The sequence below is a fragment of the Dromaius novaehollandiae genome, chromosome W (assembly GCF_036370855.1).
Source record: "Dromaius novaehollandiae isolate bDroNov1 chromosome W, bDroNov1.hap1, whole genome shotgun sequence".
NCBI classification, from domain to species: Eukaryota; Metazoa; Chordata; class Aves; order Casuariiformes; family Dromaiidae; genus Dromaius; species Dromaius novaehollandiae.
The window spans coordinates 71,073,032-71,099,665 of NC_088130.1; the positions used below are offsets into that span (position 1 = coordinate 71,073,032).

The 26,634-nt window shown below is 42.9% G+C and overlaps 1 protein-coding gene across 3 annotated transcripts in view; it reads right to left on the reverse strand.

The window, feature by feature from the left end:
* Positions 1-26,634, reverse strand: part of LOC112985195 (phospholipid-transporting ATPase IC) — a 51,277-nt gene that overhangs the window by 19,287 nt on the left and 5,356 nt on the right. For 2 of the 3 annotated variants that reach the window (XM_064500507.1, XM_064500506.1), the window contains 9 exons: positions 24,061-24,220; positions 10,150-10,342; positions 6,140-6,237; positions 4,193-4,306; positions 3,563-3,661; positions 3,386-3,447; positions 2,896-2,968; positions 2,723-2,793; positions 1,524-1,606 (listed from right to left, as the gene is read on the reverse strand). In XM_064500507.1, coding sequence (XP_064356577.1) covers positions 1,524-1,606; positions 2,723-2,793; positions 2,896-2,968; positions 3,386-3,447; positions 3,563-3,661; positions 4,193-4,306; positions 6,140-6,237; positions 10,150-10,330 — 781 coding nt within the window. In that variant the 5' untranslated portion in view covers positions 10,331-10,342; positions 24,061-24,220. The remainder of the gene's footprint in view (positions 1-1,523; positions 1,607-2,722; positions 2,794-2,895; positions 2,969-3,385; positions 3,448-3,562; positions 3,662-4,192; positions 4,307-6,139; positions 6,238-10,149; positions 10,343-24,060; positions 24,221-26,634) is intronic. The other variant, XM_064500505.1, reaches the window with a different exon arrangement.

Here is a 26,634-nt window from a genome sequence, read left to right on the forward strand (position 1 = left end):
CATCTTCAGTGTATTTTCTTTCCAGACTGCAATAGCAGAAAGAATACATTTCTGCACCAATATCAGTACAGCTTTTACTCATAAATAGGACACTTGGCATTCTTGTACACCTTTTCCTTAACATTCCCAAGTCTTAACAATGGCGTGCAGGCAAGAGCGAGTCTGTCTTTGGATCTTACACTCTAGGACGAATGCAGTGTTCTGTATCAGCAGTTGGTATTATTTTGCCATTGAAGACTAACCAGCAGTGATCCAACGGAAGAGTATCCAAACCACACAGTTCCAAGCTGGACTTATATTCCACCACCTCTCTTACCAACTTTATGAAATATATTGCTACTTATTCAGATATCTGTGAATATTTTGGCTAAAAAGGTGACATTTGACTTTTAGGACTTGCACTTATTCCCACTGTCTAATGTATGATTGGTCACTTGGTACTATATATTTGCATTTACATCCCCAAAAATCGAGCTCATTGTAAATTTTTGGTTCAAGCTGCACTTACCATCATCAAAATTCTGCCTCATAAAAAACAAACAAACAAAAAAGAATTAAAAAAGTAAATAGCAACATGAACGCAGATTGCTACAGAGGAACGCACAATGGCAGCTCCAGGTCAAAGCGGCGGTTTCTCTAGCCCAGAACTGTCTCTAATTGAGAATGGTGGATGGGCAAGGGAGAGTAAAAGTACAGGACCAGTCAACAGTCACAGTCCCCAACAGCTTGTGGACAACAGATTTCCTGAACTAGAGACTTTTTACGTCCAAAACATCCTCTGGCATCCTGTGAATTTAAGCTTAACTGCGTATTGTGTGAAAAAGTGCCTCCCTTTTGATTATTTTGAATCTGTCAGCTGTTCATTTCATTTCACGCTCCTTGGTTCTTGCAGTGCAGCCATTACTTATTTACTCCACCATTCCACCCTATGCCATACAAAGGAGTAAATGAAGAGCACCAATGAAATGCATTGTTATAATTTTGTTGTAAATCTCTTTTTTTCTTTGAAGCATTTATAAGTTTAAGAATACTAAAAAATTAATCTTGAGATAAAACTTTATTTCAGATCTCAGTAAGAGAACGGATTCCTCCCTCTCAGGTTTCACAACATACACAGAACGTAGCTGGATTATATGGATTATAATGATAAATATGAAAAGGATAGTAGAAGCTATTTTCCAAATCTACTCCAAACAGCAAACATACTTTTCCAAAGAAATGAAATAGGAAAATGCTAATAAAACTTAACTCAGTCCTCTCTACTACTCAGTGTCATAGCTTATTCACGACATAGGTCTCCTCTTCAGATGGCCTGTATTTTGCTGGGCATTTTGCTCAGCAGCACGAACCTTTTCATTGTATAACTTACACTGCATTGTGACAAAGGCCAAGAAATCACTAACTACAGAATCACATGTACCTTTAGCAACATTTTAGTCTGCATCCGTGTTTTATTTACTTGTACTATGAACCGCTTGAGCAACACTTGAATAGTTGGAAGCATAAAATACAACAGTACAAACCACTGAAGTCTGCCATTGCACTTTCTTCTTGAAGATATCTGTCTGTTACCTCAAGTGCCATCTTGAATTTTAAGTTAGTCTCACTAAGAAGAAAGGATAAAAAGATCATTTTAATAAAAATACAGATACAGGAGAGAAGTCTGAACAATATGAAAATAAGAAGCAAAGCAACATGCCACAGATACCAACTTTCTAATTTGAAGCAATGGCAAAGTCACGCATTTGAAAATCTATCGTTCATGAATGTGAGAAATCCAAGAATTACGCGATTAGTTCTCAAATGGTTTAGTCATTTTTCTTCATAACTGAAGAAATCCCTTTACCTCTGCTCACTATAAATAGGTGAAGCTTCTCGGAATCATTGTTTTACTAACAAAACAGTTAAGTCTGAGGTAATGGTTATCTGAATACAATATTTATTAAGTGACATTGTTAAAAGCTCAGTAAAGAACAAACATGTTTAGCAACACAAACAGATCCTTGCTTTGCATGATGTTATAAATTAGTCTATAAGACCACTAAAGGTTGAGGGAGGAAGTAACTGCTCATTCAAAAAAATTAACATTTTACCTCATCAGGTGAAGTCCATTTCATTACAAACTTTTCTAAAAGAAATTCAGTAAGAGCTTCTCTGACAACATGAACTAAAAGAACATTCACAAAGCATTTTGACAGAGACAGGAAGATTTATACTATTTCATAATTTGGAATTGGAACAGTTTCTGTTTCATAATTTTTCCAGGGACTGAAGTGAGGCTGACTTGTTTACAGTTTCCTCATCTTCCTTTTGCTCTTTTAGCAGATGGGTGTAATACTTGCCATTTTCAGGCATCTGGGACTTCCCCTCTCTCTATAACCTTTAGAAGATGATTGACAGTGGCTTTACAATGATGCCAGCCAACTCTCGTTACACCCACAGATGCATCCCATGAGGCCCATCAGGTACAATTCATATAGACGGTCCCTAATTTAACTCTCCCCTGCTACCAGTGGTTTGCCATTTCCTTCATGGTTGCTTCTTGGCATAGAGACTTAGGGGCTGACATTATCCACGAAGACTAAGGCAAAGAAAATAATTGTACCCTTACCCTGAAAATAACTGTATTGCTTTAAAACAGCCTATTTCTGAAATACGCACTGCTTGCTCTTTTACTGTTAAGCCAAAAATAAACCTAAGAAATCCTTAAATAGAGCCTTACCCATCTAGTTCAGCTGTCTCTATGTAGCAGAGACTGTTTGGTTCTGAGCTGGATAGCAGCAAAATATCAGCCTAGTAAAACAAATAAATACACAGAAAAACAAATAAATCCAAGTCAATATTTGTAAAGAATGCTGTAGAAACATAAAATAAAAATATATCTAAACTACTTACAGGAACAAAAGTATTTTTCTTCAGACGAATAACATCTCCAACTTTAATATCTTTCCATTTTGTGGTTTTGAACCTAACATGAAGATAGTTTAGTGATTATTACTTTTTCATCTAAAACAGTATGTACTTTATAAATCTTAAAATTTTGCAACTTTCTTAGTACAAAACCTTACACCTTGAGCGTAAGCTGTGTTTCTCCCTTCCAGAAACTGCAATTTAGTTGGGATCTAAACCTACCTCTTCTTTTCCCTCTCCACATACATTTCTCTCCAAGAAAGTTGTTCTTAGCATAGACTTAGTGCCACAGAATAAATGTAAATGACTCCTTTAGGCAATTATCTTCTGATTCCAATTGTCACACAGACACGTGCAGAAGAGTGAAGAACAATAAGCTGAACTTTCATAGTCATCTATGGTTGAAGATCTGTGATGAAACTTAACAACAGGGCAACAAACACTACTTACAAAGTTAAAAGGGAATTGTACAAACCTCCCATCCTTGATGACATCACATGTCCTGTTATTAACCTCACTGTCCATCTTGTGACAAGCCTGAAAATGAGGAGCAGAGAATTTACTCACTACATATGCAGCAAGCACAATTAAAAAAAAACAAAACCCCAAAAACCATTGTTTTCTTTTAATATTAACAAAACATGTTTCTTACAATGTCATCCACTAGGTCTTTGACTGCAGTTATTCCCAGCACCAAGAGTAAGGGCACCAGTGTTGTATACCATGAAAGAGTCGTTATTTGGGGAATTGTCTGCAAGAAACAAATAAATAAAAATCAGCTCAATACGGGATTATCATCACGTTAAAGTGAGAGACATTAAGAGTCAACTGACTTATAACAAAGAAAGCCAACGCATCAAAGAGAATTCCAGGCTGGGTTGTGAAGATGCACAAAACTCTCAGGGACAAGCTTGATCATACAATAATTGTAATAATTTATCTTTTGTGTTGACACTTCTGATTCGTGAATGGGACTTGAGAGCCGTCATGTTTTACAGAGAAAGAGCCAACAGAAACATCTTTTTCCCACAAAATTCATGAATTATGTAACTAGCTTATCCTATCTAATACAAAAACAAGTAATGAATAAAACCTGCGTTGTGCTAGATTTGTATTAAAACGTGCTTAGTTTCTGCAGTAGTTGAAATACAGTCCCCTGTGAAGTGCCCTGCAACTTCCTGATAGGAGAGCAATGTATTGTGTCATAAGTATTTAGCTTAGTACATAAGCACTTCAAACTCATTTCACACTTAAAGCATTCTCTATGTAAAATATATCTTACCTGTAAAATAAGAAGAACAAGGAAATAGAAGTTGGCTGCTCTTTTAAACTGCTCAAACAGATTCAGTGGTAAAAAAGTGATTGGATTGTACTTGTATGTCTTAATTGCATTTCCCTGTTGAAGAAGATCAAATGTCATTCACAAGAGCAATACATTAATTGATTCTTCTTCAATCACAAATGTACAATTCATATTTCTAAGTAAAGCATTTTACTAGTCAAATCATTCCTATAAATAGCTTTTTTAGAGTTCTGCCTTTCCTGAACGGTTTAATGTGGGTTGCTGTCTCAATGAAACTAACGCACAAGGATCCGTTTCGCTGATTTTAACATACCCAAAAAAGCAGCTTAGACTTCATAAGCTTCAATTCTAGCAATACGTTAAAACACATAGAGTGCCTTGTAAATCTGGAGCACTACTAACAAGATACAGGACTTGGCACCCCTAGGTCACAGTTTTAAGTTTAGCTCAGGTCACCAGCAACCGTGAAGTTGTTGCTGTGTTACCAGGCGTAGTTATACACCTGCAAGCAGATCAGGGAAAGAACAGACAACTTATGAGACTTAACCATTCAAAGGCTATACAGCCTCCTTTAAGCACCACAAATGAAACCAATATCCTCGCAGTCGACAGTCTCGGATGCCAGCTCTGCAGCACGCTGGCAAAGGGCTGTGTTACAATGCAGCAAAAGAGAGCTGGCAGCATGAGCAGAGGTGGCAGTGGCAAAACTGTGCTCCTGTGGATGTAACTCCCTCTGCAGCCTCCGCTCCAGGACTAGCAAATCCCGCGGTGCAAGAAGCAACTCCGCTGGAGAACTATGCTGGAGAACCACACCACAGGACACCACACAGCCCCAGCGCGGATGGGATACAGCCTCCCTCAGGGAAATGGCACGGTGCACTGTGCATCTGTGCCAGACGGGCGCAGAGAAGGGGAGGGAGCGGCAGTGATTTTATCCCCCCAGACAGTCTGCTCTGAGGTGCATCATTTAGACGTTACATTTGCTTTATCACGGACCTACTTGATATCACTATTTGGCATGTAACAGGTCTCAGACATCAGACTAGAAATACTGAATCCAAACACAAAGGGCTGTTAATTAAACCCATTCAGGAGGGACAGTGTGGGACCCAGCAAAGGTTAAGTTGCATGAGAGTCAGTCCCATACCTAGTCCGCGCATAAAGGATTTCCATTCTAGTAAAAACTGCAGTTGTAGAAGTTTTATTATTAAACGTTCATGCTTGCACATGAAATAACCCAAACTGCCTCAAGTCCACACAGCAGCTATCTCAGGAGACTCATGAAACCACACAAGCCACACAGATAAACCAGGCCAGTTCACGTGGAACCCTACAGTGCTGTCACCCATCACTTACAACCAGTATTGCATACTAGCGTCACAGCTTTATTACCTTGAAAAGAAACAGTTCTATTAAAAAAACAGAAACGGGGGGGAAAAAAATGAAGCTTTTGTCTTGATAAATGAGATAAAAATGTCTACTTGATCATAGTCAGGTGGATTTAGAATGGGGGATATAACCCAGACTAGAAGGCTATCACTCTCTGTGTTTAAATGACCAGACAATCCTGATTTTTAAGACTGTCCCAGTCTAGCTTGATCAGGATATTGCTTAATACCACAATAAGACTTATATGAAAGATAAGAAGACAACACCTATTTGGATGCTCGTAACAGCCATAGTTGAGCAGATAAAACTCAGAATTTGGATCAAGGACACCTGCCTTCTAATTCTCTGTCTCATCTTAAGTAATTCTCTTGATACCTTGATTTTCCACTCACAAACCCGAAATCAATAACACTTCCCGACCATTGTGGAAAACCCGAGGAAAGTGTGGCTTTTATACCAATCAACAGTTGTTGAAAACATTGTACTGAGATTAGCAAAGCATTCATCCTGATCATCTGAAAACAGAAAAAAACTTACTGCATATTTGCTTTTTTTAAAGCACAGGAATACTGTTCTCTTAAACTGGGGCTGTTCGTGGAAGTGTCGATCATTTGCTTTAACGTGCCAGCTGCAGTCTGGAAGAGACAAGGGAAAATGGGTCAATAGCTGAATGTTCTAAAGATAAAGAAACAAGTTTGCCAACTGTAGATTTCCTTTCAAATGCCATCTTTTTAAGGTGCCTTCAATTGCAACAAAAGTGAGACTGTACCTACTTTTTTCATATATTGCCTAAAGAAGGTTTTCAAGAAATTTCCAGGTTGTCTTTATTAACAATTACAATACAGTCAGAGGTACTGATAACAATTTGGAAGTTGTATAAGGTACTGAAAACTGAACAGAGTAACACTTAGTCACACTAAATTCCCTTCCTTCCTCTCTTCCAACCTGCTTTTGTTAATACCTGCTAACCACTAAGTACCCAACACAGAGTTTCTGAGTCTTTTCTAAAAGGAAAGGGTACACCCTTGGAAAAATAAATTCATAAAACCATACCATGCAATGGTTTTCATTTACAACTGTAAAAAAGGTCAAAATCTAAAGAGCTCATTTTATTTCCTCAGCCATCAATTTTGCTCAATTGCTTGACAGCTTAGAAATATGAATTGCATTTTGCTGCAAAATCTAATAAAACTACACAAATTACGTCAGCAACCGCCTTCTGAAGTTTTGGCCCACAAGCTGATAAAATCACTTACAGAACAACTAAGCAATCTTGCCTCCTTCTGTCACCTTCAGTATCTGGCTTTTAAAGCCAGACTTGACACGCAGCATTCCTAAGGGGACAGTTTCTAGAAACCCTCCTCACAAACCCTCCATCTCCACTGCAAGGTGCATTATGCAAGTCCTGTGAACTCCACCTTTAAATGGAGTTCATCTAGGATGCAGATAGCTTTTGTCTGAATAATATTTATTGCCAGAATGACTCCTGCTGTCCAGCCTCCTTCACCTGCCAAACCTTTACTGTAATGGGATGCTTGGGGACAAAGAGCAGTACTAGAATGAACCTGCAAAACACTCTGACGTGCTTTTATAGCAGGCCCGTTTAGAGGGTTAACTTTAGAGTAGTTCAAACAACCTGAGGGGCTCAAGAAGTCCGCTGTGTCTTTATCTGTCTCCCCCACCCTACTCTACTCTGCATTTCGTCCTTTGTCTTTGCTCACTTGCCTCAGCCCAACCCATCGTGTATTTTCTATGCCCCCCCTTTCACCAGCTACCTACTCTGGATCCCGTTTCTGCCCCCAGGCCTACATCACCGATAGCCCTATGAATCTCGTTACCCACACCTACACTTTGAGGTCCTGCCCACACCGAAAGAACTCCCCCACGAACTAATTCAGCAGGTTTTTAACTGACTCACATGAGTACTTTACCTGCCCAGGAAGGAGGAGACAGAGACAGTATTTGAAGTAGGTTTAAGTCCAGTTTGCTTCACTCATCAGTTGCCTATCTCGCCCTTTTCCCCAACCCACAGTAAGTGTCTCTAATCAGTGCTCTTCCTGGTTTCATGGGATGCGCAGGATCTCAGTGTATCCACCACTACAGAGCATCAAAGGTGCTAAATTAGAAACAATAGGGGTGAAACTCCAGCAAGTAACTGGAGTTACTGGGGGCATGCCTGGGGGCCGCTGGCCTGCCACACCAGAGGCCTCCGGAGGAAGTAAAGGTGAATTCAGTACGAGGCGACTGTAAGCGAGCTGATCATAGGCTGTCCGAAGACTTCAAAAACAAAACCTCAAATCCAGTCACAAAACCATTTTTTTCCATCCAACACATAAAGCAAGTTCCCTTTTGACAAATCCGGGAGTAAGGTCTTTGCTGTCATCACACAACTTTGATTTCCCTTACATTGTTTGCAAGCTGTCAGAACACTTTGGTGCCATACGCTGCCTCTTCAGGGAGCTATCGCCTAGCTCCACAAGCAGATCGGAGAAACGCTTACCTTGCTGTAGCACCTGCGCTGAAAACTGCATAAATGAAAACACACATCAGATGAAGATGCACTGTGCATCCTTTTCAGGGCTTACATAAAACCCTGCAACTTACAGCACTTTTGGCTGTCTCGCATATGATTTACGTAAGAATTACAAGGGGACTAGTTTTTGATTTCTAAGGAGATAGATAAACATTACGGAAGTGCATGAATGGAGAAAATGATTGAATTTTATCAAAATGGCAGGACTGAGGAAAAGACTGTAGAAACATCCACAAGAACGTTTCTTAAAAAAGTTAATTCATAAAAATATTGCAGCGTTGATAAACCTTAGTATCTCAGATCAAGAACTGGCTGATTAGGTTTTAAGTAAAACCTTCATGGAGAAAAAAACCACAAAATTATTTTCAACTGCTTAAAAGTGATATTAATACCTAGTATTTGGGAAGATGGATCAATAACTCATCATCTTCAAAGGAACATGAAGGGAAAACCACTTTGGTTGAGGGTGAAAAAAAGCATGGAAAGGATGGCATTTTTGCTGTGCTACCTGAAGATAATTAACCACTGAACCAGGGAAAAGGTCTACAAATTCTGCAACTTACACCAGAAAATTATCCATTAATCAGAAAAAGGAAGAAAAGAAGATTAAAAAAAAGTCTGAAGGAAAAAAAACCCTGAATGAGTAAGTTTGCCAACTGCCTATAAACCCTTATGATTAGAATAGTGGCCTATCGAGCTTGCATGGTAAAAGCTCCTACCTCCTTAAAGCTTTTGCCTTGCCTGGGAGCTCAAAGGGAATCTGTCATCTCCATAGCTCTCTTCCATATTTTGGATAATAATTTGGATAACAGATCAACTGCATAGATGAAATAATTTTGTGGTTTACTGAACTAGCAGGTGTTACAACCCCTTTGGAGGGTGGAATCAAAATTCACCTCACTGATTTCAGATTCTCTGCAATTCACTAGGATAAAGGAAAAGGAGCATGTTACACTTCTGAAAGAGAAATTAAATGTGTGGGAGGTTGTTTTATTTCAGTTTCTTTTTTTTCCTTTGGTGCTTACAGTACGTGACAAAGTATAATTTGGGTTAGTGTTTGCCAGTGTACTGTGTCTACACAATAAAGTATCCGAAAAAGAAAAAAGAGACAATAGTCATAATGAGAAGCCCAGAAAACGTAACTGATGATGAAAAGCTAAAGAAGTTTTGTTTATTCTATAGCCTATACCACCTCAATTATCAAAAAAAAAAAAGAGGCTATGAATATGTAATAGCTGGTTATAAAACAAAAGGTCATCAGTTGTTCCCCACTGCCACATAAGCAGGCAGAAATCCTTATATATGTAGCAGGGAGTAGTTAAGTAAAAAGTAACTGCACTGGAACACCGAAAAAAAGTACTTAGGGTTGTAGACTTTTCACTCACAAAGGTCAAGAACAGGTATGTCTAAGCCATACCAAAGAGACTTCTCTCGTTTAGGTTCTTATTTTGGTGGCAGCACACAGGCTGTATTTGATGGATTTCTGCAAGTACCTTCTCACCCTAACTTTCTATTCCTCTGTAACTACTACAAATAAAGAAAATCATGAGACTAAAAGTTAGCATGGAAGCTGAAATCTCATTTGTGTAAGACTTGGAAAAAAGAAGTGTACACAAACCAACGGACTAAGCAGAGCAAGCTGGCTTATGCTGGCTCAAATTTACAGATTATGGGGAAGAACACTAACTGATGATCTCTTCAAGCAGTTCTCAAACCACAGACTGTGTACATTAAGGATCTGCCTCGATTAAGATCAGATCACTGTGCAGATCATTAGTTTTATGCAACAAGTAATGGCATAGAGTTTTGGAATTAGACTAGAATAAGTTGATTTTCCTCCTGACCTGTGTTAAACTGAATTACCATCACTAACTCCTCTACAGATTTACATAAGCTATCCATTCCAAATTCATTCTAACAAATAAAATACAAAAATCAAATTGATCTATGCACGGCTCAGCCCATGAAGTCAGAACTATTTACTATCCAAATAAAGTTTCTCTCATAACGTTACCTTTTTTAAACGACTCTTGTTTCTCCTCGGCTTCTCTATTGATTCGATTTTGTTCTGGCTCAACCGCAGGCTGCTGGCTGTCCAATTCATCCTCTGTCTCGTCATCGCTGTACGGCACCACCTCATCGTTGGGTTGAGAATCCTCATCAAAGGTGGTCTCTGAATCCTTTTCGGAGTTCATTCTGCTAGCGCTCTGTGAGTGTTTCATAAAGACAAAGGAATGAGTTAATGGAGCAAGTGCTGGAAACCATGTCTCCATAAATGTAGTCTGTCAATATCTGTCAGCAAAACCACATTCAAAACTAGTTCTCCGAGAGCAGCTTAGAGCATGGACTCAGTTTTCAAACACAGTTCAAAGCCATGAGGCGTAACAAGTCCTCCATAAACTTTCTGCTATATGTAATTATAAATGCTCACATGACCTACTAAGGGAACATCCTATTTTCTTGACGTAAGAAATCTTTAATGGATCGTAGAAATTAGTAAGCCCATGAACACCTGAAGCTTAACAGTTGCCATCACACTGCTCTTTATAGCAACACCAGGATGACAAGAGTTAAAGGAATTTAGATCCTAGGTCAGCAGCCAGAAGGCTGAGCACCGAGCACAAGCCACTGAGCGCTTGCAATCAGCAATTCAGGTCATGCAACAGCTCCTCAGGCCCAGGTCCCCTGGCTGCAAGGCAGCAGGAACGGCTCTCACACAAAATAAACCTTTGCTTCCCTCTCCCCTCCCCAAAGTCTTAACAGGAACATTTGCCATTAAAAGATGTCACATTTTGGTGTCCAAATATCTAAGGAAGTTTAAAACTCATTTTTTAAGATGTTCAACACAAAAAAAATCCAATTGTACCTATGCTATGTGTATGCGCATAACTCTGCCTGAAGCTTTTCAAAAAGCTCACGTGGTCCCTACACCTTACATACAAATACATTGTCTTCCAAATTGTGATCTCCATCTTCCATAAAGTGCATTTAAACTATAGCTCTTGAGAAATCCCTGGAATTGTTATTATTTGGGCTCCCGCATCTTCATGCGATCTTAGATCCAAGCAAGACATGCAGGAGAAGATCCTAGCCTCCTTTCGCATTTTCAGACTGCGCAGAAAATTTCTGCTGCTTAAGCCATTTGCTACAGTGGACAGTACTGAACTGTTTGTAAACAAAACTCAGAAACCACCTACTCATGGGCAACTCCTCCCCCTCCAACCACCACCCAGGAACAACCACCTACACAGCTCCTAAACGGTCTTCATCGACACTGGGTTAGCTAATCACTTTGCTGAGCAGTTTGGCATTTTATTAACTGATCTAGTACAGCAATTTATATAATTTTGGTGAGTGTGCCCCATTCATTTCCAGCCATCTAATACTCCCATCAGTTATACGGAAGCCTACATTGCTTGCATTTATTTCTAAAGGTAAATACTTCCAAACAGATTCTGTTCTGTCTGCTCAAGGCACTGTACAAGTTGGAGGAATATTAAAAACCACTGTGAGAGGAATGGGTTCCATAACCTCAGTAATTTCAAAATTAAATTAAATTAAATAGCCAGTTGAAGCCAAGTAACATACTAGCTGGCTACCAGGTATCTGCCTAGTGACCCATGTTCTAAAAAGAGCGTGGCTCTGTGAAATAACACCAACGCTACCCTATACCCCATATGCTGCTGCTAATGAAACCAGCAAACAGCAATGCCAGCACCCATTATTTGGGCTGACAGCAAACCTTGTCAATACCCAAGTTTCTATTTTTACAAAGCTGAATTGTCTCCCCTCCCTAATATCTCTTGGCAGAGAGATATAAATATTAAATGAGTACTTAATATGCTACTCAAATGACACAACTGTCTTCTAAAAGCCCAAAACATGTAACGCTATTTCATCATCTGCAGTTCCAGAGCATTCTCCTACCGCACGAGCTAATGTTTCAAGACTGCCAGTTTATAAAACAAAATGAAAAGCAGATATCATATGAACACAGTTTGACTGAATATGAATTAGTACAGCTTCTTCCGAGACCCACTCAGGGTGCTCACTGACGCAGTCCGCTGGGAACGGGACAGCGAGTCACTAACGCCCAAGTTGTGGAACCTGAAACTTCTGCGGAAGCATTATGTGCTTTCCTAAACAGCCTTGGAATTAGGCAATTCATCTGAGACACACGGGATTCAAGCTTAAATCCATGTACTTGAAGATCTCACTGTGCTGTTTTGGTTCCTTTCTCCTCTTTTTACCCTCTTTGTTCTTCCTCGACCACCACCCTTCCCGCACAAAATCTCGTACTTCACCTGATGCAGGAAGGAAGAGAAGTACACACCTGAAAGCTGAACTAAAAATGTATTTCCATAACCACCTGCTCATTAGCAGCTTAAAGCACAGAGCCAGTATAACCTGAGCGCACGTCGCTGCAGAAACCGGTCCGTGACGCAACCCATCCATCTGCCCCACGCAGAGGGCAGGGGGACGTCGGCTGTGCCCAGCCACGACACGGCCCCTGCGCGACGCCCCTCCGCACCGGGAGGGCCTGCCTGGCCCAGCGTTCGCCCCCGACCCCAGAAAACGCAGTACGAGGGTCAGGGACAGGCGTTTTGCGCCTCTTCACACAGGCCTAAAAAGATATGGAAAGGTAAGGTGCTGAAAGGGAGTTTTAAAAGTGTTTAAAAACAACCAGACCAGTTAAGTGGCAACCAAACACACGCTGGCAGCAAGACTGAACGTGTGAGGACATAAGAGAAAGATGGGGGGAAATCCAGGGAGTAAATAAACTCTGACAGTTACTGCTTCTGGCATGATGTGAGGGACAGATAATTGCTGCACATTGTTTTTCTTAATGTAGGCGGTATCTAGTGTCCTCAAAAGCAACTTCAATTAGAAATATAATTAATACCTGCTTTTTTTAAGAATCTGATACTACAATCTCTGCTGTCGATGGCATACAGACAGAAGTTTTCCCTACGTTGAGAGAGAAGCCATTTCAAAACAAGATCCCAGAAGTTTTACAAGATGCTGCATCGAGGGATCCCAATTTATTTTACATCTGCCAGCCTCAGACAAGCGTTTTCATCAACTATCACAGGTTTCCTCAGTCCAGAGGAAAACTGAGGCTGAGCACAATACTTAATTTTTCGCTTTGCAATTAGACACATCTTCCATCATTTCCATGTGCATGTGATTCAGTATCAGAGCAGACACAGTCAGAAGGCACCAAGGTGCGCAGGACTTACAGCCTGCAGCAAGCACAGTCACTTGACATCCCCCGGGAAGGACAGCCGCTGCGCAGGTGCCCCTCGCTCACCGGTACCCGGTACGGCTGCTCTGCGACACAGGCGGAGGCGGGAGCGAGGGAAGGCACCGGGCTCCCTGCGGCATCAATCCAGCGTCAGTCCCGAAGGCAAACAACCCGCACGCAGGAACCGAGAGCGCAGCAGAGCCTTTTCAGTAAAGAACAAAAAATCCAATATGACTAAATATTTATTCCAATTAAGTTCCTGAATTTATCACTGACCAGCACCTATTATTGCCTCTGCCACTAAATGGGTTCCAATAAACCATAAAAGACTCCAGAAAGGAATCCTGACAATAGTTACCATAGAAGCACTAGGAAAATATTGAAATAAAGCATACAAAAATACATTGGTAACTATTTGTGAAGCAGCAGAATTTCATTTGTTCTACAGCTGTATCACTTTCTTGAGCTGCTTTTTCTGACCCACAGAACTGTATTCAATAACCCACCACATGCAGGTATTCCCAAGCACAGCAGCTAATTTTTGTCATCATTACTCAGTAATGTATTACTCAGTAATCAGTATTACTCCTAGAAGCAGTATGGAGCCAGAGGAATGCTAACAGCTGATGAAAACTGCTAACAAGCTACTGGCTAAACCTTTACTGTAATGCAACCCATGGGACACAGCCGAGAGCCCAGGCCAGCAACCTTTCTGCTCATCAGCGGGCATTACCATTTCAAAATATGTAAATGGGAAGGAAAGCAAGTAATGCTGTTAAATGTTATGAGCAGAAAGGATAGTGTATCATCAGGTTATTGCGTGTCTTTTACTTCTTCCTCTCCGCTATGCTGCAAGCTCCCCTGCACTCCCAGCTAGTGTCATGTGTAAAGAGAGAGAGAGGGACACATCCTTGGAGAACTTCATCGTGTGGTGGATACTATAGGTTAGCTCTGGCCTCCGCCCTCGTTCCCCTCCACCGACGGCATCTCACACCTCGTCCCCCGAACCAGCACGAGCCTCTGCCACGCACTTCTTCCCCCAGAGACCTCTGTGCCCGGCAGCGCGGCTCCAGCACGTCGCTGTCAGGAGCAGCCAGGCGAGAGCTCACGACCCTCCCGCTTTGCTTCATTCAGGGTCTCAGCATACATTCAAAAAACCGGAATATGTATGAAGAAGTAACTGCTTCTAAACAACCCACAGTCACAGAGTCATTGAAATCAATCTTGCCCACAGTGCAATGGAAAAGCAAGTCAATGGCATTTTTGGGTTACTTATGCTCAGAAATGTATTTTGCAACATTTCTACCTGTAGTTTTTATATTATTGCTAGACTTGCTGCATGCTCATGCTATTTACGTTTTACTGTATTGTTCACTGCATTATAAAAAACGGGGGGAAGGAGGGGCAGGTGAAACAAGAAATATCCCCCACCTTTATAGCCAGGAGGAAACAGTCACAAGTCCTGAAATGGGGACAGGGACAGATGAAGTCTAGTATTGTTTACCTCCTGCGACTTAAGGGAAAAACAAAACAGAACAAGACAAACAATCAAGAGTACAAAAAGAGTCCCACACTGGCTCAGGAGGCAGATCCTGTCTGCACTAAGAGACACAGCAAGGAACTGGTACAGTCGACTAAAAAACCCACAAACGCAGAACTACAGAAGCGGCTCCACTTTGTCTTATGACAGAGTCTTCTGACAGCACGGTAGTATTTTTGAGAGTGAGCCAAGTTTCCTCCAACATCATTTGGGGAAAACCTTGCCAGACTCCTAACCATTTTCCCAATTCAGAGGCCCTGCAGGTTACTGCAAGGTTTTCGCTCCCTCGGGCAAACCAGACAGATACTACTGAACCAGGCGTTAGTCTTGGACACTAAACCCTCTAAACCCTTCCGTATACTCTTACTTAGCGAGCAATTACAGCCAACACACACCAACTTATCCAAGTTTTTCCTGTCCAAACAGGGGAATGGATAATCCTGCCCTTAAACATAATGTCTCGGCTTTGCAAGCAAGCCACAGGCAGGCTCTTTGCCTAAGTGTCTACTTTAGAAGCAGGTTTTATGAAATGCTTAGATTTCCTTTTCACTGCATGCCTGTGCAGGCAGAAGAAATCCCTCAGCCTGGGATTATGTTTTCAATCACAAGTTGCTTGAACATTAGATAACATCCTCCGAGAACAAACAGCAGGTAATGCTCAATCTCAATTATTCTTTTTTCTTTTCTGTTTTGGAAAAAGTAATATTCTCAGACTACAAGACTGCTGCAGCCAAAGACTCTGCCACACTAGTATCGTAAACGGGGAATGGTCGAAGATCCGTACACACCAAGTCCTTAAACCAAAAGTACTACCAGACCTTTGAATCGCAGTCACTCCACAACAAACAGAATAAGCACACATGCCTGGCACCTTCGCCAGCCCCGGAGGGCATCGAACGCAAAGGCCCCGCTTCTGCACCCAAAGACCCCAGCGCGAACATCCCAGAGGGCTGGGACAGTATCCTGGGAAGCATCACCGTGTGCCTGCTCTGTCCTTGCACTCCTCGGGGGGATGAACGGCAGGCTGAAAGACTTTGCTCTGCCTCGGAAGGCAACTCTTTAACGCAGGAGCAAAACCACGAGTTCATGCACTCACAAGCAGCGGAGTCGCCTACAGGAATGCTCTTGCACTGTTAAAAGGATGGAAACGACACGGAAGCAGTTCACCAGGAAGCATTCCCAATAACGCCTTTCTTCTCACCGTCCTCAAGCCAGCCACATACTGACCACCGGGTCTTCACCAAAACGACCATCTTGGAAATGGGGTGAGGGAACCACAAAAAATGCTACTTTTTCTTCCACGGGCCTGGAAAGGAATTGATGAGAACTGCCTCGAGAAAGGCACAGGATTTCACGGAATGAGGGAAACGGCTGGAGCATACAGGCTTGATGGGAGTTTAAGATGGAAAACCCCCCGACTAACAAAGGTATGACAGATCCGAACAGTGCCGGGGCCGAGATGAGCTCCTGGAAACACTGCTGGAAGAAAGAAAACCGAAGGATCGGGAAAATGGCCCGGGGCTGCCAGCGAAGGCACGCAAGCGAAGAAAGCACGGAGCTCAGAGCTCAGAGGCCAAGCAAGAAAGTACACGAAAAGGCAACGGCGGTTTGAATAGCGGAGTGTTTAACGGGCTGACAGAGAAGGAGTCACCCGGTGACAACCTGACAAATTGGTTCAGGGTCAAGTTTCTTGTCACCTGGTTGGCCTGAAAAGGGCTAGATGAGAAAGTCGTGTCAGAAGTTCAGAGGAAAATGAAGAGTGCTTAGGAGGTAAGAGAGGAGGAGAGAGGAACTGAAAGCAAGGAACAACAGAGATGTCAAATAATACTCAGCCAACACAGGACGGAAAGCGAGAAGAGCAGACATCAGCTAATGCATGGATGAGGGAAGAGTGGAACGGAAAAATCAAAAGGTGAATTACACGATAGGAAGAGAGGAGGCCACTACTAATTTTTTCAATAATCAGTATTCAAAGAAGAAAAAAAAGTCATCACTCAATTAAAAAAAAAAGTTAGGAAGGCTACATTGCACAGGAAAAGCAAACTATCAAACGGATGTTGCAGGCAGACCTCAGGCTATCATATTTGGCAGGCTTATCTATGCAGGTTTTTTTTTTCCCCAGTGTTGAAATAAAATAAAAGGTCGGGTCCATTTCAGAAAGGATCTGCTCTCAGCAGAGAGAACAAACGAGTTATTCAAGACAAACAATTTCTCACGTTAGCGCGCACAGCGTACATTCAGACTCGAGCTGGAATAACATTCACTTACAAAAGGGTCTTTCAAGCAGGAAAAAAAGAAGAGTTCAGTTTGCTGGAGCTGGGGATAAAGCTGTTTCAAACAAGATGCTACCTGCTTCCTTTTTTACAATAATATACTTAGCAAAGAACACCGCTTTTACAGATCCTGCATGGAATGGACTAATAAACCAAGCTACAAATAAACAGGCTTTAGAAACTTCTCTGAAAGCATCATCTCTCTCACATCAAGCTTAGATTTAACCAATAATTAGTACTGTTTGAGCATATGCAGAGGGAAGGTAAAATAATCAGCAAAACAGATTTCAGCATGAGAAAACCTCTACAATTCCTCACAGAGGCCAGATCAGCATTTCAGAAAATGTGATGTACTTAACTGTATTTACTTCAAACCATATGTATAATTCTGTTTGAATTTATACCTGGCTAGCCCTTTCCACAGCCAGGGAACTCCATCCCGCCAGGAGCTTTGCACACAGATGCACTCCGGCACGGCGACTTCCGCTTCGCTGTTCTTCTCATTCCGAGAGAAAAACAATGGAGACGGAAAACAGTTTGGTCATGGTTCATGCACGAGGGAAAAGAAAATAAACATGCTCGGAGTACTACTGAATAGCAGCAAGATAAGCAGCAGGGGAAAAACCTAAAGGGATGAAAAAAGGAGATGATAAATTGGAAAAAAAAGCCAGTTTCCAACATGACGACTGATTTGTCTCCTGTCAAAACTTACGAATACAGAAACAGTGCCTGATATTAGAAATCAAACAAACAAACAAAAAAGTAGGAAAAAGGCCAACAGCTCTGAGAAAATGTTGGACTTGTTTGGGCGAGAAGGATTTGGTACCTGGTAAAGCAGTTTTAAACAAATTAGAGAAACGCTACAAGAAAATGTAATTTCCCCAAGGTGCTGATGATCAGCCCTTAACTACTTCAGTTCTAGGCATCATCTCTAAAAAAACGCTCTTTCTAAAGAACGAAGCAGAAGAACACACCAAAGAACATCAGCTAATTGTAACGTGGTCCTCACCGAGCACAGACAATTTCCAGTGGCATCACCGCGATTAGCCACGTGTGACCCTGGGACACGATGGGATACGCAGTGGTTCCCCAGCACAGGCCCTCGTTCAGCACGTAGGTGTTCATCTACGGCTACAGACGCTACACGAGAGAACCAGCCACTTCTCTCCTGAAGACAGGCATCCAGGCGAGGCACGCTGACGGGCACCAGGCAAGCATCCATCCCTCTCACGCAAGCTGTACGTTAACCAAAGAGCTTGTAACCGTAAAGCGTACAGGTAACAACCCCAGGTAAACACCTCCGCTTCAGACCTCGGCCAACGCACTGATGTCGTGGCAGCAACCACCCCACTGTCCGGGCTGTGCCGACGGGACGCAAACGGAGACACACACACAGGCAGGAACCTCCACCCTCGGCCCAGGAGAACCCAAGCTGTTCCCCAAACCCCCCAACTCTCTAGAAACTAGCCCACATCAAGAATCAGACTGGGCTGAACTGAAACAGCTACGATCCAGTGAAATTTAATAGCGAGCCTCTGTCTCGCCACTCATGAGCGTAATGATTACTCGCAATTCAGCATCATTTTGTGAGGGCTCACCTTACTCAAGCAGCAGTTTACAGTACCACACGTGACAGAGGACACAGTAAACACTTCTAGTCATTGAGATGAAGTCCTAATGTCCGAGTAAGTACAGAAAAAGCATATTAAAAGAATAAATGCTGTCACTCTACCTCAGCAAATCTGAGGCTTCCTTGAGGAATTCTTGCTCATCACAGATGATTTATTCACTGAAATTTATCCCATGAACTGCCAACTCGTGAGTTTCGATTTTTGTTAACCCAAACGCGTTATCTGGCATTCTTCGGCAATCTGTGCTTCTAGGCTCGAGCAACCATCCACGAGATCTCAGCCCTAAACAAACAAATGAGCAGAAGAACAAGCGACATCCAACCCTCACTATTGTGAAAGTGAACTCAAACATGACCTGATTATTCCCCCCAAATCCTTCCACACCAAAGAAAGCAAAATTTTTTGGAAGGATGTTCACACCATTTCAATGACTGAAGCTGGCACTACTCACAGTCAAGCCCTGCCTTGATGAATCTGCACTATCCCTGTTTCCCACCACCACTTCTTCACTCTTTATTGCTTGGTCAGACTGCAGCAAGAGTAATTTGCTGTTGTACACAGAACCTGTGTCCCCAGAAACCAAGATTAAAGGAATATAACAAAACCCCATAAATTCTGAATTCACTTCCAGTGCTGCCAAAATTTACCGAGATCCTGGTGTCTGTGGTAACAGTCCTTCTTGGAGGGTCTGAGCTGCAACAACCAAGTTCACGCATGATGCTCAGTAAGTCACTCAAAACACACTCCAAACAGTTCATTACAGGTTGTATGATGCTCATTTTCTAGTCCCTGACGTGACAGGTAGGTTAGACTTACTGAAGGACTGCCTTCTTACAGACGCAGGCCAATGGCGTTCAAAACACAGTTCCAAAATGATGGGCTGAGGAGCCAGGACACGTTTGTTTCGTGCTGAGTACAAGGAAACCAAACCTTAACAGAAAACTTCTACTTCTGGCTTTTGCTTCCACCTCGGCTCCCTTGCTGTTACATGTTACATGTTACCTTAACTTACCCTCGCACTGTCACAAATTTATTAATCTCCGCAAGCAGTGTCTTTCTATGAAGAGGATCACCATAGAAACTCATGAGGAGTTTTATACTTCTGAACTCTGTTTTTAACTGCTTGTAAATAACACATGGAGGACCAGCAGGGGAGAATAAAACATTACGGGTCTCCTGACATGCATCACCCCTCCCTACCTACTACTTTCATTAAATCCTTACAGTATGCAGTACTACTCATACCATTTCATAATCTCAGACTCCTCCTAACGCAGGCTTGAGTTTTAGCTATAAACTCTTTGGTTTTTCAGAAACACGCATCCAGGTGCACCTCTCGTAAGGGGAGAGCACCTTAAACGCCTGCTAGCTTTCAGCTGGTGTCTTCACATTTCACCTCTGAGAAGCACTCTGTGCTACAGTTGAATTTTAAGAGCTTTCTAGATAGCATCATGTTTGAATTTATAACAAAAGTCACAGGAGCCTGGGCTGCTGGCAGGCTGTTTGTTTTGTTTTCAAGCATAGCCTCATGAACCGTGTATCCTGCAATCAGATAGAGTCTATTACTTACAATGTAGTTAATGGTTAACATACCGGGAAAAGCATCCAACAGACTGTTCCAGATTCTTTTTCCTTCTCCCGCTAATATAAAACGCAGAGAGAATTTAAGAGTCTTAAGACTGTACTTCTCTTAAAAAAAAAAAATTCATCCACCACCTGCAGCATCCCTGAGATACCTCTAAATCATCCATTACTGACGTTTGACTACACTGCTGTGAATTCTCTACTTTCTACAGGGACCTCCATATCTTCCACTCTCCTATAAATTATTATTCATAGCTTGCTTTTTACAGGACGGTTATTTTAATTAGATAATCTAGCATGAGGAGGGACAGAGTTAAAATCTAAGTATATAGTGAAAAATTAACCTCCTGCATTCCCCAAAACACAGGCCTTACTATAATCCCTGCCTCACAATAAAACTCCTGGGCAAGAGGTTCCATCAGTGCTGAAGACAGGGGTTTTCACTCCCTTTTAAATAAGTCACGAAAGCACGACTCTGGTACCATCCACCAGCATTCGGAAACCGTCGCACACCAGCATCCAAAGCACCAACGTGAACTGCAGCTGCTCTAACCTCACTCGCGTACAGGACGACTGCAAGCACAGCAGGACCGTCTCTCTGGGAGGGACAGCAGGTCACATCCGAGCCCAGGCAAGGCCCGGGGCTGGCTGTATTCTCCTTCTGGACAGGTAACAAACACTTAGCTCCTGGTTTTGGCACTGCATGCATAACCCAGCCTTACCATCTATTTATCTTAGAAAGTTAAACTGGGTCAGCTACCTGCAAACTACCTACTGGGTCAACTACCTGGGTATACAGCCCTGCAAAGGGGAGAAAAATATTATTAAACACAAGTCTCATTTTATCTGACTATATTTAATGATAAAACTATTTACTAAAATGGTAAAAAACTCAGGTGCAAACTTTAAAGAGCTTCAGTCACTTGGCTTGTGTGCCTGTTCTTGCCTCATGGCAAGTACCAGCTAACTGGGAATAACTTAAACCTCATGAAAAAAGCACTTACAGCATTGGTGTGAAAGCAGTAAAAATCTTACTTGAAACTCTCCTCTGGAGCATCACCGCACACGACATTGTCTGCTGTGCCACAGGGAGCGTAACTGCAGTGCTGTAGATCAGAGGGTCACGCTAACCGACATTCAAAAGAGCTACAGACCAATCTAGAACAATGCACAGGTATTAATAAAGCAATAAAAATGCTAATGAAGTTCTGTTATTTTTATTTATTTTAGATACGAAAACCTTTGACTCAAAAGGCAATAAGCCTAACAATTAGATAAAAGCCAACCATCGGCCCTTCCACAAAATAAGTTTAGCTCACCATCTGTCGTAGTCTCCTTACGATATTCCTCTGCACAACAATATCATATGCATGTCATGGGGTGTTTAGCACAAAGGTTTCTCAAACCTGGCTGTCCACTGCTGTCCTAGAATACAGTAACCTCAATATTTTAAGTAAGAGTCAAAAAGCAAACTCAGGAGAGGCAAGCCCAGACAGACCTTTCTGAACTACTCCAGGTCAGCAGTCAAGATGTTTCACACATGTTTAAATATGTATTAAAAAAGTAAATGATGAGAAGCCTAAACCTCGGACGTTTTTGTCCCATATTTTTTCTCTCTAGAAAGATCACAAGAATCACTATCATATGTTAAAAAAACAGGTAAATGCGAACAATCCTCCGGGTTTAGTATGCTCACGAATTAAGTCTTTCTTAGACACCTGTCAGGAGGATCCCAGGAGGAAATCTAAACAGCAGCAAACTAATCACTGACTTGGCAGGCAAGAGAGAAATACCGAAACATCGATAGCTGCATCAACCAAGCATTTATTGAACACTGATCACCGGCCTCGCCATTAACAACATAATCCAAACACAAAGCTGTCAGGCTTCATTTTGTTGTGAAATAAGGAAATACATTTTGCCAATGCAAGAGGGAAGTAATGTTCACCAATAAAATAGCAAAACCACAGTTACAGAACATGGTGACACAAATGTCCTGTTCAACAAGATCAAAACATACTTCAATCCTGCTTGGGCAATTCCATTAAACGTTTTAAAGCCAGTACTCTATTGTGAGCTCCAGCAATAAACTGGTCGAATGGTATTCATTTCCCTATTGCCAGCAAGAATGGTGTTGCAGCAAAATAACAGGAAAAAGTTTTTAAAAAATTTTAAAAATTGAAATTTCTCCACCCATATAAACTTTTTACATTCGCCCACCTGCATGTTTGAAGAGTTTTCCTGTATTTATTAAACTTCTTAACAATGCGTTACTGGAGAAAGAAGCAATTTTCTCCTCCCTGCAGCAAGTGTTCGGTTTTTAACAGGTTTTTTTTGGGGGGGGGGGGGGGGGAGGTGGGGTCTGAAACATTAACCCGCAGAGGAGCCGCGCAGGAATGGCGCGGGCCAAGCCTGCTCCGTGCTCTCGCCGATGGGGATGGCTGCGCGCTCCGGGGACCGGGCGGAGCGGGAGGGAAGCAGGGTGCTCGCGAGCGGCAGCGGCAGCCGAGCCGTCGCAGCCGGGCAGCCCGGCGGGCAAGCACGACGCGGGAACCGCGCGGCCCGGCCACACGAGCAACGCGCAAGCCCTGGCAGGCCGGCAGGCAGCGGAGAGTCGCGTCTGATTGTCTGAGATACACAACAGAGGATAAAATTAATGGCTTTCTAGTAGTTTGCAGAAGAGTGGTGGAAGGTACCCTACAAGGTATCCCCCTACAAGGGGATGACTACTGCAAACAAAAACTACTGTAGTGCTTTCAGATTGTTTCACCAAAGATGCACAGCCACTAAAACCAGAAAGTACCAAAGCTGAAGGTCAGCCTGTGTTGTCTGCCTGCACACCTAAAAAGATGAAATAACACCCAACGACAGAAAGGCAAGCTGCGGAGGCAGAAAGATACTGTCCCAAAAATAAAAGCTTGCAGCTATTTTCCATTCATAAGAACTTGCAAGAAAAAAAAACAGTTAAAACACACTGGCATTGCTCTAGCTGACAAAAACCCATCATGACGGAATAAACAGAGAGAGAAGACAGCAATAGAAAGCTCTGACACATAAGACTGACGGCCCAGGCTGACAGAGCCCTTTGCTGCTGGCCTCCGCCATTTGAAGGTCAAGTAACGTAAATGTTTTAGAGCAGGATATCATCAAGAACAGAGACACTATTCTTTCTCTGTCCTACTGTAACAGAGCAACAACCGAAAGCAGACCCAGGCTCTCCGGCCCCCTTCGGTGCTCCCACACTTCGCTAACCGCTTCTCGTCTGGTGCAGATTTCTTTCTGAAAAGCATCACACCTCTGTGCCGTCGACGTCAGTCCAGTCTTGCAGCTGTCTGGTACCCATGCAAATGACTCACTGGAAAGTATACTTTTTAATACAAGAAGTACTTTTATTCTTTTATAAAGCATCTATTTAAGGTAAGGCGCAACCAGGTGCATTAGCATTATTTCAGACCTGCAGCTCCACTAGAGCTAGGACTGCACACAGCCAGCGGCCACGAACCGGCATCTCTGCTTCTCGCAACTCAGGATCAACTGACCTGTCTTTTTGGACAACGCATATGTAAAGGAAAGTTTTTAATCGAGATGACTATCTCGTTAACCGGATTCAGGCAAACAGATGCTGACGTGACTAGGTAGGGCACACAGGTACCTGATTGGGAGGATCCAACCTCTTCGCACAGCAAACAAAAATGCCAAATCCAGCAAAGCTCCCCGGAGACTGCGTCGGGACAGGGAACCCCTGGTTTGCGCGGCAGAGCAGGAGGCACACAGAGGTGCACACGCTGTGCCTTACAGCTGGCGTTCTTGACCTAAAAAGACAGCAGTGGGCTTTAACACAAGGAAAGAAACTTAAATTATGAGCAAGGGAAACCAAGAGTGAGTCAAAGCATAGGGAGACTCGTTCAGTCGACACGCAAAGGTTTCCCTGCCCCTGCCACCCCCCCTCCTCCATGGCAGCTATTCAAATGTATATTGTGTAGCTGCTGCTATTTTTATGGCATAAGAGGCAAAATCCCTTCACGTTATGGCATGAATACATCCACTGAAGTTATCTAAATGCAAGACAGTTTTGTACCACGAGTCACAGAGGAAGCAGTAAAAAAACACACCAGAATCCCAAATTCTCACCACAAGAATTAGCAGCGGTGCTCTGTAAACATCAAGGAAGAAGCAAAATACTGTATCTGCTTCATTTGCAAAGTGAAACTTCTGCAGCCACAAAAGTAGCTGCTACCCAGCCTCACGCTGGCTAGCGCGAACAGCAAATGAGGTCACGACTGTAGGGGAGCACCACGGTGTCTCCGAGAGCACTGCTACTTGGGGACACGGCAGGGCAGTCCACTTCCCAGCCTGATAACCATCACATCGGTAACACGGCTTCAGTTAATGCTTCTGCTGTTCTTGCTGGCTATTTAATCCTCCCAAAGCAGCAGTCAGGACTGAGGTCCTTCAAAGGCAGGATATTGGTTTTCTGTGCTCACTTCGTATTGCCAATGATCCCAGCCAAACGCTTTAACAAAATATCATCCTTCATTAAAAATGTATTAATTAACTAATCTACCTGTAACAAGAGCTTCTGCAAGGAAACAAGGAAAGAATAAAACTAGATTTGCTTCCAAAATTTAAGAGAGAGATCACATATTACTCAAATCAGGTAGGAAATTTTAGTGGTAACAAGACGTATACAGACATTAGAGAAAGAAGTATCTTCTGAACAAACCAAACTTTCTATCTAATCTTTATGACATTTTAAGAAAAACAATTTAATTACTTGAAAGACTATGAAGCATCATAAATGGGCTAAGGAAATAATCATCATCCTGAACCCTACTAAACGTTGGTTCGATTTCCATCTGACCTATGTGCTTCAAGCCCATCAACACATACGGCTACTTCATACATAACAGCTACACTTACTTCACTGAATGACTACTTTAAAATAATTGAGCCCCCAAAATAACTTATATGAGGGGAATGATTTCCATCAGTCATTTGTTCTGAAACACAGTGACTTTTTTGTACAACATCACAGTTTGACATGTGCTACAATGTGCTACAGCCCCAGCTCCTGAAATGTCCCGGAGAACAAAAAACTCAACAGTTTAGATACTGTTTATAAAAAAAGTTTCCTGTCTTCCAGATGGCAGTGAAGGGCCTGAAAAACATGGAATCTCAGGGGGCTGAAACAGAAAACACACACACGCACACCCCTGAGGAGCTGAGCTTATCATTATAAAATTTAGAGATGAAGAATCCTGCGTTTCAACTGCAGCTGGAGACAGTCTGCTCATCTCAGGCAGTCTCCATCAAGTATCATCAACGTAGTGTATTAGAAATGTGGCAAAGCTGCCACAGAGTCTATTGAAAAATACTCTTAAGTGATGGGCAGTTTACTTTCTTGTTCCCAAAGACATAATACCTTAAATGGTGTTCAAATTTCATGATGATTGTTGGTTCCTCAGTCATCCGGGTGAGGGAGTTACCACCGATTCACTCCAGAAGCCGCCGGGATTGCTTGCACCTCGTGGTGCGCCTCCAGCAAACATCAGGGTAAGTCAAGCCCCCCGTGAGGACCGGGGCCTGCAAACATGCGGCTGCTTCCAGCTGTCTGTAGACGGCCTCATCTACCTCTTCCTGACCAGGGGGTCTGTAGCAGACACCCACGGCAACGTCGCCGACGTTGGTCTGCCCACTAATCCGGACCCCAAGCTCTCCGCGGGCTCGTCAACACTCCCAGGAACAGCTCCAGGCATCCCGGCTGCTCTCCCACGTAAAGGGCAGCTCCCTTCCTCGCCATCCCAGCCTGTCCTTCCTAAAGAGCCGGTATCCAACCATGGCAATGTGTCACGGTTGGATAGTCACATGAGCTATCCCACCACATCTCTGTGATCCCAGCGAGATCGCAGCCCTGCAGCTGCACGCAGACCTCGAACTCTGCCCGTTTGCTCCCCGTGATGCAGGTGTTAGTTAGCGTGCAGGCACTTCCAAAAGGCACCCCGCGGTGCTCATTTCCCAGAAAAGGCCTGACAGCTTTCCCCATGTCACTGCACCACCGGCACTCCCTTACTCATGTGCGCACATGTGAGGTGGTCCCCCTTCAGCCCCATGCTGCTGATCACGAGGTCTCTCCTGTCCACATCGCCCTGCACCCCTCGCTCGCCCTCCTGACCCACCACTTCTTTACTTGATCGTTGGTCATGGTCTCCATGAATAATCACCCATT